This window comes from Tenrec ecaudatus, chromosome 12 (genome assembly GCF_050624435.1).
Source record: "Tenrec ecaudatus isolate mTenEca1 chromosome 12, mTenEca1.hap1, whole genome shotgun sequence".
Taxonomy (NCBI): Eukaryota; Metazoa; Chordata; class Mammalia; order Afrosoricida; family Tenrecidae; genus Tenrec; species Tenrec ecaudatus.
Window position 1 is genome coordinate 75,462,520 of NC_134541.1, and position 15,039 is coordinate 75,477,558.

General features: G+C 45.7%; 1 protein-coding gene across 1 annotated transcript in view; it reads left to right on the plus strand.

Annotated features, from left to right (window-relative positions):
* TMEM72 (transmembrane protein 72) overlaps positions 1–14,371 on the plus strand; it is a 37,447-nt gene extending 23,076 nt beyond the window's left edge. Inside the window, exons 2-5 of the mRNA XM_075565033.1 lie at positions 5,356–5,422; positions 10,704–10,775; positions 12,299–12,438; positions 13,878–14,371. Coding sequence (XP_075421148.1) covers positions 5,356–5,422; positions 10,704–10,775; positions 12,299–12,438; positions 13,878–14,371 — 773 coding nt within the window. The remainder of the gene's footprint in view (positions 1–5,355; positions 5,423–10,703; positions 10,776–12,298; positions 12,439–13,877) is intronic.
* The last annotated feature ends 668 nt before the right edge of the window (positions 14,372–15,039 follow it).

The window sequence follows — 15,039 nt, forward strand, 5'->3', positions numbered from 1 at the left end:
CTCCCAGAATTGCCACTCTCACCACTAATCCTGAAGGGATCATCCAACCTGGATTCCTTGTGTTTCCAGTTCCTACATGTACCAGTGCACATTCTCTGGTCTAGCCAGATTTGTAAGATAGAATTGGAATCATGATAGTGGGGGAGAAGGGGGCAGGAAGCATTTAGGAACTAGAGGAAAGTTGTATGTTTCATCGTTGCTATATTGCACCCTGACTGACTTGTCTCCTCCCTGCGACCCTTCTGTAAGGGGATGTCCAGTTACCTACAAATGGGCTTTGGGTTGCCACTCCGCACTCCCCCTCATTCACAATGATATGATTTTTTGTTCTTTGATGCCTGATACCAGATCCCTTTGACACCACGTGATCACACAGGCTGGTGTGCTTCTTCCATGTGGGTTTTGTTGCTTCAGAGCTAGATGACCACTTGTTTACCTTCAAGCCTGTAAGACTCCAGATACTATATCTTTTGATAGCCAGGCACCATGAGTTTTCTTCACCACATTTGTTTATGCACCCATTTGTCTTCAGCGATTGTATTGGAGAGGTGAGCACACAATTATATGATTTTTTGTTCTTTGATGACTGATAACTGATCCCTTCAGCACCTTGTGATCACAAAGGTTAGTGTGCTTCTTCCATGTGGGATTTGTTGTTTCTCAGCTGGATGGCTGCTTGTTTACCTTCAATACTTTAGGACCCCAAAAGATATAGCGTCTGGGGTGTTTTCCTTTGTCTAAAAATTTATGGGCACATAGTCTACAAATCATGCAATTCAATCATTCAATTATATCAAGAAGAGTTATGCAATCATAACCACAATTTTACAGTATTTTCTTCTTTCTTGTACTCATTGTTTGGAGCTCTCCAGTTCCCCGCAACCTCCCCGGCCATACTCCAAGATATCATTAATCCGGTTACTGTTTCTAGATTTAACTATCCTGGATTTCATATGCAGAGAAATATACTAAGACCCAAACCAAAAAAACTAACAATAACGAATCCATCTGACATCTATCCCTTGTTCCACCATCAGAATCTGGCTTAAGTTTCTGGCAGTTCCCTGTCAATGTACTGCTGCAACCATTGTTGAATGATCCTCAGCAAAGTTTTACTTGCATGTGATAATGTTCAATAATATCAATATTTTGTTGGGTCACCTTTCTTTGAAATGGGTACACATGTGGATATCTCTTAGTTGATTGATCAGTTAGCTGTTTTCTACATTTAGAGGAATGGGTGAGTGTTTCCAGCGTGTCATCAGCATGTTGAAACATTTCAATTGGTATTCTGTCAATTTCTGGGGTGATGTTTTTGGCTAATGTCTTCAGTGTAGCTTGGATATCTTCTTTCAGTAGCATTAGTCTTTGATCATATGCTACTTCCTGAAATGGTTGAATGTCGACTAGTTCTTTTAGTATTTTATATATTTCTTTTGTGACTTTATAGATTTCTTTTATTTTATTTTGATGATTCCTGTATCATTCAATATTTTGCCCATGGGATCTTTAAATATTGCAATCCAAGGCTGGCAGACAAGTAGAGAGTATCAACCAAACCTTAAACCAGGGCATGGTCCATATCTTTGCTTGAAGAAAGAGTCAAAAAAGGATCTAGCACCTGCTAATGTATGCAGAAGACACTGCAGATAGGAGTAGGGAGGCCAAGAAAATCCAGAACTGTGTGTTGGCCCTTTGCCCTTGTCTCCCATCTGTCCTCAGTCTCATAAAATATTTACAGAAACTCTTACCCAGTCTGCTTGAAGTCAGAGATTTATAAAATACCACTTTGTAAAATATTCTTCCACTGCCTCTAACTATTCTTGGGTCTCTTTTGACCCACCATGTGAAGTCTGGTATTGAAGAACCTCACAGTTGAACTGTACTGCCCCTTAACCTGCAATGGGCTTTGTGCCCTCGGCTCTAGACTGGACAGCTTTCTGTCATAGGGAGTCCCCTTTCTGATATGTCATGCTTTCTCCATGTGTAATGTCCATTTCCTACCTGATTTTTCTAGTCCACCTGGTTTGGATTTTCTTTACAAAGTCTTTCCTGATAGTCCCAGGATTAATCCTTCCTTCCTCTGATGTCAGAGTACTTGGTCAACTTTTCTTACATCTTGGGGTGCTGTTTCCCATGTATCACTTTTCTCGGTCTATACCTCATTGCTCCTGTTGGATCAAGGGCATCCATGGAGAAACCCCATCTCTGACCTCAATTCAGAAGGTCCTAGTCCCAAGTCACCTCCACAAGCTGGTCAGCAATGTCTATGTAGCTTATGTAGGCCTTGGCAGAGAGCTAAGCACACAGGCAGATAGATCTGGGAGCAAAAGGGAAGACTTAGCAGCCATCAAAGTTGCCTCACCTTGGCATGGTTAGGCACTGAAAGCATGAGCCTCAGAACAAGCAGAAGCAGGCAGACAGCGGATGACTCAGGGTCAAGTTACCTTATAGCATCCCAGGAGAAGTAGATGAGGGTCCCTTTGAGGATCTCCCAGCCTAGCACTCCATACTTTTGACTCTAATACACATATCTCTACTTCTCTACTCTAGCTCTTCTCCTCCAGACAAGTGCAGGCTTGTTTCCTGGGCATCAGCTCAACTCCCTCCCTGTCATTGAGTTGATTTCAACTCATAGCAAACCTATAGAACAGAATAGAATGACCCCCTGTGGATTTTCAAGATTGCAAGTTTTTGCAGGAGTAGAAAGCCTCAACTTTCTCCTCTTGGTTTTGAACTATTGACTTTATGGCTATTAAACCAATGCGTAACCCACTACGTCACCAGTACTCCCTTCCCTAGTCATGGAGAACACCAAAAGTACTTTCCTAAGGTTATACGGGTGGTAACAGATGGAACTGCGATTCCAGACCAGTTACCATGTTTAGCTTATTTGTTTATTCACTGTAAACCCAGTGCTGCCTTTTTAACCCTCCTTTTACCATTGAGTCTTGTTTCACACGAAAGCACACGAGAGGCATCAAAGTAACTTTCCAAGTGGCGCAAACACCAAGGTTCCTCAATCCCAAGACTGCCCTCTACTGGTCATCTGACATACAAAAATAGTTACCTGGGAGTCTCACACTAAAACAGCCTCATTTGTACAGAAGTAGAACTATACACCATAGGGTTTTCAATAAATATATATTTTAAGTAGTTTGATAGAATTTCCTCCTGAGGTACCTCTGGGTCAACTCAAATCACTAATCTTTTGGTTAGCAGACAAGCATCCGAACCATTATCACTGTCCCAAACCCAAAACCAAACTCACTGCAATCGAGTCTGTTTCGACCCGTAGCAACCCAGTAAGACAGAGTGGAACTGCACCCATGGGTTTTTGAATGTAGACCTTTATGGGAACAGAAAGTTTCCTCTTTCTACCTTGGGGCAGCTGGTGGTTTCAAACTGCTAAACTTGCCATTAGCAACCTAACATTTAACCCACGACACAGCCAGAGTTTATTTATCACTATCCAGGGACTCCACAAAACTACAGACTACAAACTTGAACAGAGTCCTGACGAAGTACAAAACACAAGTCATATAAACATGAGCCCTAGTGGAAGACTTTCCCCACTCCTGTCTGAATCTGTATACTCAAAATTTTAAAAACAGTCTTATTAAACCACTGTGACATGTTTGGCATCAAACCACTTATTGAATCCTTATAACCATTTGTAACCACGACGAAGCAATTGAGGTTCAGAGAAATTAAGTGACTCAGCTATTAACTGGACTGTAGCCTTATATAGATTTCTTCCTTTGTGACAAAGACTCCCTGTATCATGAGCTGTTGTGGGGAGTTGGGACTTGTCATCATTGTATATAAGTATTAAGTGCTTTGTGAATTTGGACAGTATAATTATGTCAACACTGCAGAGCCATGTGTGCCTGACATAAACAGCCCCTCCCCCAGTGGGAACCTGCAAAGCAGCTGGAACCTGAGAAGGATGAGACAAACTTTGAAGCTCAGGGAGCAATTGAACCATCCATCACTGCGGGAAATGCTCAACTTCACTCCCCTTCCTGCCTCCTTCCCACTGGCTACTTCCACAAATCCCCCAGAAGTAAGGAGTGCTGGCGCCAGCTCAAGTGGGGGAGGACCAGCTTCTCATTAGGTAGCATCTCAGCAGCAGTTGCCACATACTCCGAATGGGTTGACAATTCACTGAGAGCAGGGAGGCCCTTGGACATTTGGGTGATGAGGTTCGTGTAATATCTCTGCCAAGAAATAAAGTACCATAGCCCAAGAAAAGGAAGCCATGAGTGGAAAGGACAAAGGGCCACCCACAGGCGCCTAGCCAAATATGGAACCCATTATATCACTATGGTGACATAACTACTTCGGGATATAAAGAGATCTGGTTGGGGTCAATGCCACCTACTGGAAAGTGCAGGAGCATCTCTTGGACTTTTTCCTCAGCCTGCGTTGTGGGATGTCTTTATCAGGGATGGCTTAAGATAAGTCCTCGGAGCAATAGAATACCTATAAAATAGGGATGAGGAGCAAGTCAGTCTACAAAGCCTACATCTGCGATGAAATTGGCCCGGGACAAAACCAATCAATGGAAGCTTAGATGTTCATCTCACAGGACAGTGGGATTCGAATCCTTAATGAATGCCTTGCAGAAGTGGGATTCTGTCATTTCACAAAGAAAACACAACAACAACACAGGATTTAGCATCTTATACAAAGTAATAAGCCGAGAATGTTGATGTAGCAAACAAATCAGCAAGTGATACAAAGCCCAAAGTTGTGAAAACAGTAACAATGTGGATCCAGGCAGGGGGTGGAAAGGGAAAGTTCTCATCCATAGGCAGATTCTGGAGCCCAGAATGGAAGACCTATGGGGTTCTGTCTGTGGTTTCCAGGGAGCAAGAAGTTCCCTCTTCTCGTGGTGCACCTCCCCTGCCTCAGCTCCCAGTGCTATGTGGTGGGGGTTGGGGGGGAGGAAGCCTGTTCTGACCTGGATCCCTGGGAAGGCTCACTTCACTGTCAAGGAACCCTCCAAAGGATCTCCCTGTCGGACAGGGCAAGATATGACAAAATAATAATTTATAAATCATCGAGGGTTCATGAGGGAGGGGGGAGCAGGGAGGGAGGAGAAAAAATAAGGAGCTGATGCCAGGGCCTTAGGTGGAGAGCAAATATTTTGAGAATGATGAGGGCAATGAATATACAAATGTGCTTTACACAATTGATGTATATTTGGATTGTGATAAGAGTTGTATGGGCCCCCAATAAAATGATTTTTTTTAAAAAAGGATCTCCCACCCCAGGTGAAGTTGCGTACTTCATGGGCCATGCTATGGCAAGGAATAACTGGGAACACACTCTGTTTCTTCTCTCCCTTAGTGCTGATCGGCGTGGGCACCGAGACTTTCCTCCAGGGACAATTCACCAGCTTGGCTTTCTATTTGCTGTGAGTATGATTGCCGTGTAGGAGCACCTCTCTACTCAGAACTGATCAGAGGAGGCCTCCTCTCTTTCCCATGCCAATTCCTTCCTATCACAGAGATGAAAAGAGTTGAGAAGTCTCTAGGAGAACCCCTGGGCTGACCTGAGCTTTAGTCAAACCATCCCCAAATCAACCAGTTATCCTTCTATCCACCTGCTCAGTCACCCATCAGTCAATCAAATCATCCATCCATCCATGCATCTATTCACTCACTCATCCATCCATTTATGCATCAGCTCACCCACCTATCCACCAATCCATCCATATACCTATCTTTTCATCTTTCTATATATCTAAGCATCCACCTACCTATCCATATATACAATCATACATTATTTTGTTAAGCCATACTTATAGCCATATATATATATATAAACTCATTCATCCATCCATTTCATCCAGCTCTATCCATTTGCTTATCCTTTCAATCACTCCTTTGTTAAATAAATATTAACCAAGCTCTAGTTTAAATAGAGCAGTATCAGAATAAGAGAATATATATTTGCTTTCCTCTACATGCTGTGCACAGTTAAATATTTATATTGTGTGATTTAAACATTACTACCATTCTATAAGAAGTATATGTTGTCCGACTTTTACAAATCAGAGCATTCAGAGAACCCCTCAGACCACATGAACATCACAGAGCACTGGAGCAATAAGCTTCAATGTGGGTCTCTCTGATCCCTGGCTATGCCTTGTCTTCTCTACAAGTCAAAATTCCCTAGCAGGAAGGAAATCACTGGGCTAGGTTTTTCCATCCCACAGGGAACACTCAGGCTAGGGCCTAGCCCCTCGGCAGCCCTCCTGAGGGCCGTGGAGCTAAAAGTAGTATCTCTCTGGCAATGCAGAACTCGGGTTCTCTTCAGCACCACTTAGTTGAGCAGTGATATGTAATGACAGGCCAGGTAGACCAAAGGGCTACTGTCTGTGTTGCCTACTCCGGCAAAACTCCATATCCTGCAGTGCCATGAGTCAGTGTGTCCTCAGATCCTCTCCTTCCTTCACCCTGCACATCCTCCTGCTCAGAAGACCTCAAGGCTGAAAATGTCCTTCCCTCTAGCCTGTGATTTGGCTTGCCTGGGTCACACCTACCGTTTTCCTCCTTTCTCGCTTATTGTCCACACTGCCACAGAATTGTCATTATTGTGGTTTGTGGCCATCAATTTGGCTTTGACTGGAGATGGCTGCATGTGTAACAGGATGAAAGATGCCCTGATTCGGTACCATCTTCATTATCATTAATATGGTTTCATCCATTGTTTAATATGTCAGTCGCTCTCATTGAGAGTTTCTCTCCTTTTCCTTTATCCTCTATTTTACTAAACTTTTCTAGCAATTAATCCTTTCTGATGACATGACTATATTGGACAATATTCTGAAGTGATCCATAGGATTTTCACTACCTAATTCTCAGAAGTAAGTTACTAGGTCAAGAACCTAAATCCACTAGTCACTCTCTGTGTTAGGCCAGATTGAGTAGAGAAGCAAATCCAGAGACACTCATGGATGTGTAAGAAAGAGTTTCATATCAACAAGTCATTAAATATCAAGAAACCTCCCAGCCCAGTCCAACACTAATCAATAAGCTGATCTTCAGACTCATGCAATAATGTGGAATGCCAGAACATCACTAGTCAGTGGGTGCAGAGTATTGTGGGTCTGGCGGTGGTGTCTCTAGCAGTTCTCCAAGTGACTGGACAGCAGGAAGATGAAGCAGAGAGAGAACTTCCCAGGATCTTTCCTGCTGTCCAATTCTACCTTGGAAAGTCTGCCACAAGCCATGGAGTGCCCACTAGCTAGAAGAGATTGTTTCCTCACCCTGATCTCCCTCTGTGTCTCTGTCCTCACTGACTGTACACTATCCCCTCACTCCCTTGTGTCTAGAAGTCACCCCAGGACTTTCTCCTCTTCATATGATTGATAAATTCACCATTCTATCCCTAATATCATCTTGGATAAGAAGTCAAAAGTGATTATCCTAAAGTGACAAGCAGGTCCTCTGAGGAGTTAATGTGAAATACTTTCTGCCTATTTTTCCTGTTATACCACTGTCTTGAGTCAGGGGAGTTACTATGCCAGGTTGGTCACTCTATGCTGAAATATCACAAGACATTTCTAATCTTGTGTCCCCTCCCCTCCCTGTGAGCTGGTTCATTCCTCAGCAATGCTCTGCTCTTGAATTTCTTATAGAGTGGCCACTCACTCCATCCATCACTCCCTGCCCCTGACTACCGCCACTCATCCTCAAGGACCCATCAAAGAGCAGCTTTCCTCACTTTATTGTCTTCTATCACCATCTAGCCTCTGCTCCACAGACACACATCAGCATCGTCTTCTCTGAGTACTCTAGTCACTGCAACCCTTTTCCCCAGGAACAAAAGTCAATTGTAGCACATCCCCCTGAACAAATCTGTCCCTGGCTTCTCTGCATCTGCAGCCCCAAGCAGGTTCATGGCTAAGTGCACCACCCCAAGAACTAAATTGTAATTGTTTCCCCCTTTTTTCTTCTCTGCATCTCCTTTCCACATTTGCTTAGTGTCTTCTTCTCTTCCAATAAGCCCCTACTACATTCTTCAAACTCACTCAGACTCAGACCCACACCAGACTAATTTAGGTAGAGAGCTCCAAGGCAGATGCTCCCAGAGGAGCTAAAAGCAGAGCACTTCGTTTGGACCTAGAGACTCTGTGCTGGGAATTTCCTTGTCTAGGGGCAGATAGATACCAAGACACATGAAAATCTCTAAGGAATATTGGGCACCGCAGAAAATTCACTTCAGAGGACAGCACTGAAGTTACAGCTCAGGGAGAGGAACATGTCTGATGGGAGCACACCGGAGCAAATGAAGGGGGAGGAAGAGAGAGTAGAGCACATCCTGGCCCACCAAGCCCTGAGGACGATATTCCTGCTTTGAGCAGCCAATGCACAGAGAGGACCATAGGACCAGCTCCACTACGAGACACAACATCCCTCACTGGCCCATAGCCCTACAGGGGACAACACTAGAGACACAGTGTGGGACTTGCACCCAATCTGACCCCACCACACCGAGGCAAAACACTAAGGAGGTGCAACAGAATAGCAAGAGGAACAGAGCAACAACGTTCCAAGGGAATACCAAAAATAGACTTTGGAACTAGGGCGTGGCACCCCATCAGACTCTGGAAAACACTTCTAAAGGTCAACAACCTACCTTGAACTCTTTATAGGCTTTTATTGTTGTTGTTGGGGTTTTGTTGTTTTGTTTCTTTTGTTGCTTTGTTTTGCTCTGTTTTGGTTTTTTTGTGCATATTATTATCTCTGCAGTTCTATCTAGATAAGATAGAAGGGATAAACAATCTGGAGGAGAAAACAACCGTACAGACAGTTCTGGGGGGACATGGGAGACGTGGAGGCGGGGAAAAGGAAGTGGATGTTAACAAACCCAGAGACAAGGGAACAAGTGATCTAAAATCAATGGTGAGGAGATGTAGGAGGCCTGGTAGGGCTTGATCAAGGGCAATGTAACGGAGATGAATTGCTGAAACCTGAATGAGAGCTGAGCATGAGAGTGGGACAAGAGGAAAATAGAAAGAAATAGAGGAAAGAACAAAAATCATATCAATGTGAATGAGGGGGAGTGTGGAGTAAAGACCCAAAGACCATCTGTAGGCAACTGGGCATCCCCTTAGAGAAGGGTCGTGTGGAGGAGATGAGCCAGTCAGGGTGCAGTCTAGTGCCTATGAAACATACAACTTTCCTCTAGTTCTTTAATGCTTCCTAGCTCCCACTATCATGACTCCCATCCTACCTTACAAATCCAGCTAGACCAGAGCATATACATGGGTAGAGAAAAGAGCTGGAAACATAAGGAATCCCCTTATGCTTAACCCCTCAGGACCAATATTGAGAGTAGCCAGACCAGGAGGAGAAGAAGAAGGTGGGGGGAAAGAAGGGGAACTAATCATAATGATCTATCTATAACCCCTAACCCCTTCCCCGGGGGATGGACAACAGAAAAGTAGGTGAAGGGAGACATCGGTCAGTGTAAGACATGACAAAATAATCATGATTTATAAATTATCAGGGGTTCATGAAGGAGGGAGGGTGGGAGAGGGAGGAGGAAAATGAGGAGCTGATACCAAGGGCTCAAGTAGAAAGAAAGTGTTTTGAAAAGCATGATGGCAGGAAATGTGCAAATGTGCGTGACACAATGAATGGATATATGGATTGTGCTGAGTTGTACGAGCCCCCAGTAAAATGATTTTTTCAAAAAGGTGCTGAAAAGAGATAAAGACCTTGCTCCTAAACTGAGAACCAACAGAGAAATGAAGTATTACTGTAGAGCTACTGAGAGGATAATCCACATGTGGTATTTCCAGTACAGTAACTCTAGATAACTTGGACAAGGGTATATTTTCATTTTTATTTTTGTAAGAGAGGCTAGCTTTTGCAAAGGACAAGCCACACCCAGTACCTTCTGGGTAGTCAGGGAAAGCAGAAGTTCTAGGTTCATAAAAGATATTCCAGAAAATTCCCATTCTGTGGACAAGTGTAAATTTCATTCCCAGAAATGTTGATATGAAAATTTTAAGATGGCCCAGGAATGTATATTCTCTGGTGGATTCTTGCTAAAGAGTCTCTACACCATGATTGGAGCATGAGAAACCTCAGGGTCTCTTTAGTGAGAAGAATACAATCAGATTCCGGTTTCAGCTCTGTGGTGACAGTGAAGAATGAGGAGACAGAGACTGTGGAACCCAGAGGCCAGGGGACCAAGGAGTATCGCCTGACCTTCTATGATGCCAGTGATGCCCAAAAGAATGGGGACATGTTAAAGGCACTTAAGGAACAGTACTCATAGATCCAAGTATCAGATTGCACCATGAGAGAAATGCAGAGAAAAGGACTTGGGAGGGGATCCAGCTTCAAGGTTTGCACAAGTGGGCCGAGAGGTCATACCAGAAGGCAGAGTATACCCCCTGCCAGGGTCCTCACTGGGATCCTGGGGTGAAGGTAGCCTCTCTTGCTCAATAGAATCTTCTATCTCATTTATCTCTCAGTTTTGCTCCCCTGCCACTTCTTGCACTACTACCAGTCTAGCTTGAGTCTTGATTTCCCAGACAACCTGGTAGATATTCGCTGTTGGCTGAAGTATGGCCCCATGCTAAGAAATATGGGTTAGCAGTCAGCTGCAGAGGCCAAGGGGTCACAAAGGCTGTAAAGAGACAACTACATGTCACACTCACAAGTCTACACTCTCAGTTTTACAGGAACTGCCCTCTCTGTGTGTGAAGGTGCCTACTTCGTGGCTCAGATGCTGGCCATTTGCTTCCAGTAAGTATCCCTTAAGTAGCATCTCCCCCATCACCCACCCCTCAGCTTCAGACATACTGAGTGAAACCATGACCCATGGAATCTCTTGTTCTGAACCCAGTGTCTCCTTCCTGAGGGTCCATGCATCACTAGCCCAGAGGTTTGCTGTCAGTGTAACTTAGGTTCACCCATGCTCTGTCCCTACTTCCAACCAAGCAGGGAACTGACATCTTCCTTCAGGGCCTGCTTCCATTCACAATCCCTGATGTGACCCCAGTCCCCACCCCTCCTCACCCCCCACTAAAAACAGCCAGTCTCTGAGCCTAAGTCCAAACCATCTACAAACCTGGAAAACACTCCATAGAGGCTATGACTGGGGACAAGAGAGCTGAGTTCAAGTGCATTCTGACACCTGCCTGTGCCACAGAGGTCAGGGACTACGGCCTCATACTCCATTTAAGGACAGGAGTACCCACCATCATAAGGATCCAATGACCATGGAGTTACCAATCATGCTATAGGACAGCTCAATAATAGTCTCGTATCAGTCCTACCAAGGGCTCAGGAAACCTATACAGAAAGTCACCAGGTAGTCAGTGAGAGAGCCAGACCTCAAACCAACTGTCCTTGCACCTTGAAAGGTCATTGACTGCCTTCCAGGCTCACCAAATCTTGAGACAAATGTCTTCCCTGTCTCTGCTACCCGTATGCTACTACCACGTAATCTCTGTGACTTCCTAGGGCATGGGATGTGAGGAATTCTGCCTCTAATGTGGGCCTTTGACCTACTAGGGACATCCCACTCTCTGGCCTGGAGTTTGGCTAGCAAGAATAAGACCTGGCAGGAGATACTCTGGCTTCACATTAGCCAGCAAACCTATAAAGTTTGCATAGTCGGGATGTAGCTGGACAAATTTGAGGTGTCCCCTTGAAGCCAGATCAGAGGAGATGAAGATGAGACAGGTATTTTCCTTCTTTGAAACCTGAAGGCCCACTCAGTGAAACCTACTTCCTATCACACCTCTGTGCAAGTTAGAAAGATGTGGTCTCAGGCATGAGGCAAGATTGGGTCTCAGCTCCCTGAAACCCCACATATTGAAACCCCTTGTGTAGGGTGCCATCTGTACACCCTCCCAGCAGATGATCCTGTATTTTACACCATATAGAGCCACTTCTGGCTCAAGAGAGAGCCTTGAGTCCATTCACTGTTCTACTATCTCAACAGAAAGGGTAAGAGAAGATTCCATTTCCTTCTTTCTGGGCCAGAAGTGCAGATCTATGTAAGCTTTTAGGAAGGTTGTGGATTCACCGCAGAGACTTGGCAAGCCCCCAGCTATGGTACCCACAGTGAGTACCTCTGGGACTCCCAGGACTCCAGGCCCGGGGTCCACCACAGTGTGCACCATCACAGAAGAGCTCAGCCTCAGCTGCTTAGGGCCTCCATGGAGAGTTGGAGCAGATCTTGGAGTAAAAATAATCTCTGGTATTTCAAGGGCTTTCTGGGAATGTTTACCTCCTGCTAACACTGTGACTCCCTCCCTTAGGTGTCAGCCAGGCTCTCTGGCTTACTGGGCAAGAAAGAAGGCCAACTGGCTGGGCTGCTTCCAAAAATTTCTAGCCTACCTGCTATTATCCGTGGCCTGTTTTCTCCATCCAGTTCTCATCTGGCATGTGACAATTCCAGGTATGGGCATTTGGAATTTGTGACCTCTGAGTAGAAAGAACCAGCCTTCTTTGCTGGTCTCCTTCAGGGAAACAGATCTGCTATGAAGTTGGCTCCACATCCACATCAGACACTCTGCTAGTACCCTGGCCAGGAGCATGAGGATGAAAAGCCAGCAGATGCCCTCCAACATGGCAGAGGGACAAGGGCATCCTGAAAGGCAACCACCTTTGTGGAAATGTCACAAGGCTTCCCCCACATGGAGAGATTCTTCATTCCTCACACTCTGTGGTCAGAGCTTTCAGATGACTTGAAATGAGTCCCTTCTCTATCCAAACCCTGTTAGTCTACCCAGTGCATACCAAGTCAAGCTAGTTTTTCAGTCACTAACCATGACTGATCCCCAAAGACCTCACTCTGTACACCTTACTTCCCTTACAAACCTTACCAGTTCTCCAGAACCTCAATCCAATGCTCCCCCTGCTTAATTTTTCTCCATGGGCTTTTCTTCTAAAACCTCTGCTCCTCTTTCCTCCTTTATCTCTCTAAAAATAGCCCTCCTTTCATGGCCCATCTAAAGTGCATGAGGCCGGCCATTCATGGAGTCTGAACTAAGAGGCGCATGTCCTCATCCTTCCTGAAACCTCTTGGCATATAGCTGGCCACAACCTCTCCCAGACGCTGTCTCTGCTCCAGTCCTCCAGGCAAAGAAGGATTCGGCTATGGCCAATGCCAGAATGAGCCAGACCCTTTGTTCCTTGGAGAACCACAGGTACACAGGAGGGGGTGGCTCTGGCAGGCAGTACAACCTCCTCCACCTCGTCTTTCTCAGATGGGGCAAGACTCACATAAGAGATAGAGAGCTGCATGGTCCTGGTCTTGGCCCACAACAAGAGCAAATACTGTGGTAGCTGCACCCAAAGGACTGGAGGAGGCCGAAGTGAATGGGGTAGTCTCATTCCTGTGAATCGAAGGCAGCTAAGTCCAGCAATGGGTCCAGAAAGCAAGCTAGAACATGGAAGACATCACAAGTTCAGTCCAATAAACTTCCCTGAGCAGGAGACACTGAGCATGGTAAAGGAGGCTACGCAGCAGGACTAAATGGATGCTCAACAAAACAGAACCTCAGGCAGAGGACTAAGAAGGGAGCCTCAGGATCCATACAGAGACTTTCCTCAGATTTCTAATCTGGGCCTAGGATCCCTGGCATGTGGTCACTGTGCTATTCACATGGCCTGGTCTGGAGCCAAGTCTTGTCTATGAGAGAGATGGAGGTGTATGTGTGTGTATGTGTGTGTGTGTGTATGCACAGATGTACGCACCCATATCATAAGGGAGGAATCTGGTTATGGACACACAATAGCATGTTCTTTGGTCCTTTGACAAATTGGCTTGGGTGATGTGCCTCTGGGTTTGTCCACACTCCATCTAGCACCCCTGATCTCGCAACTCTTTTCCAGGTTCAATGCTCATCATCACTGGCCTGGCCTACTTCCTGCTGAGCAAGCACAAGAAGACCCAAGCAGCCCCTCAGGGGCCATCCTCCCCAGAGCGCTACACTGATCCCTGCAGCAACACTGTGAGCGCTACTGGCTCTGGGAACACGGAGCAAACCTACACCTTCCATGGGGTCATCAAGGAGGGGACGGGCTCCTTCTTCACACATATGAAGAGCATCTTGAAGAGTACCAAAAAGGGCACCTGCCAGCCCCCAGACACCATGATGGAACTCACCCTAGAGTCCACAGACACCCTGGAGTCCACAGACACCCTGTCCAAGAAGAAGCAGGTGCATTTTAAGGAAAATATGGTCAGGATCATCCCATCACTTGCTGAGGACCTGAGTGATAGAGAGAGTGAGTCAGAGGAGACCACCTCAGACACCATCCCCATCATCCCTCCACCTCAAGTTCCACACTTCATGTCCTCACTCACAGCCACAGGACTCTTCTAGGCCACTTCCTGCCCCGGCAGCACTGACTGGCAGGAGCCTCCACGAAGCAATGGCCCTTGCAGTTTCCACATCTGTGGTTCCAGAGAAAGCTTCAAGTCTCTATAGAGCAGCTCTGGAATGAATGACCAAAGAGCCCACTGTGGCAGGGCATCCATGGCGGGGCATCTGTGATCCGACATGCCACCAGTCCTGCGAAGACCCCAAGAGAAGCACAAGACTCTTGCCGCCTCAGGGCAGCACAAGCACCTCCCTCTTGGACAGTTGAGTATAGAAATCCTTCACTTTTCTAAAGAAGACCATGATCCCCGCTCTCCACAAGGACACAAGGCTATTTCTTTCGCCATGAAGGGCAAATGACTCAATCCTAGTAGATGCCACTGGGATTCATTTGATCCTGATATGGAATCCTTCATTCACTAAGATCTGATGCATCCTATCTCTGACATAAAGCTTCATTTTTGAAGGTCCAGAGATATATTGGCCACTTAAGCACAGCAAAGACTGTTGTTTAAGGTGGCCGTAGATGTCAGTTGAGGTTACTTGGAATCAGGAGAGAGGATACAAACCCCACTAAAGGGAGGAGCAGAGCCAGGTAGAAGGCAGCAGGTAGAGTTCCAGAGACATTCAGTGAACAACGCTGGTCTTTGCTCACAGAGAGGAATGCCAGA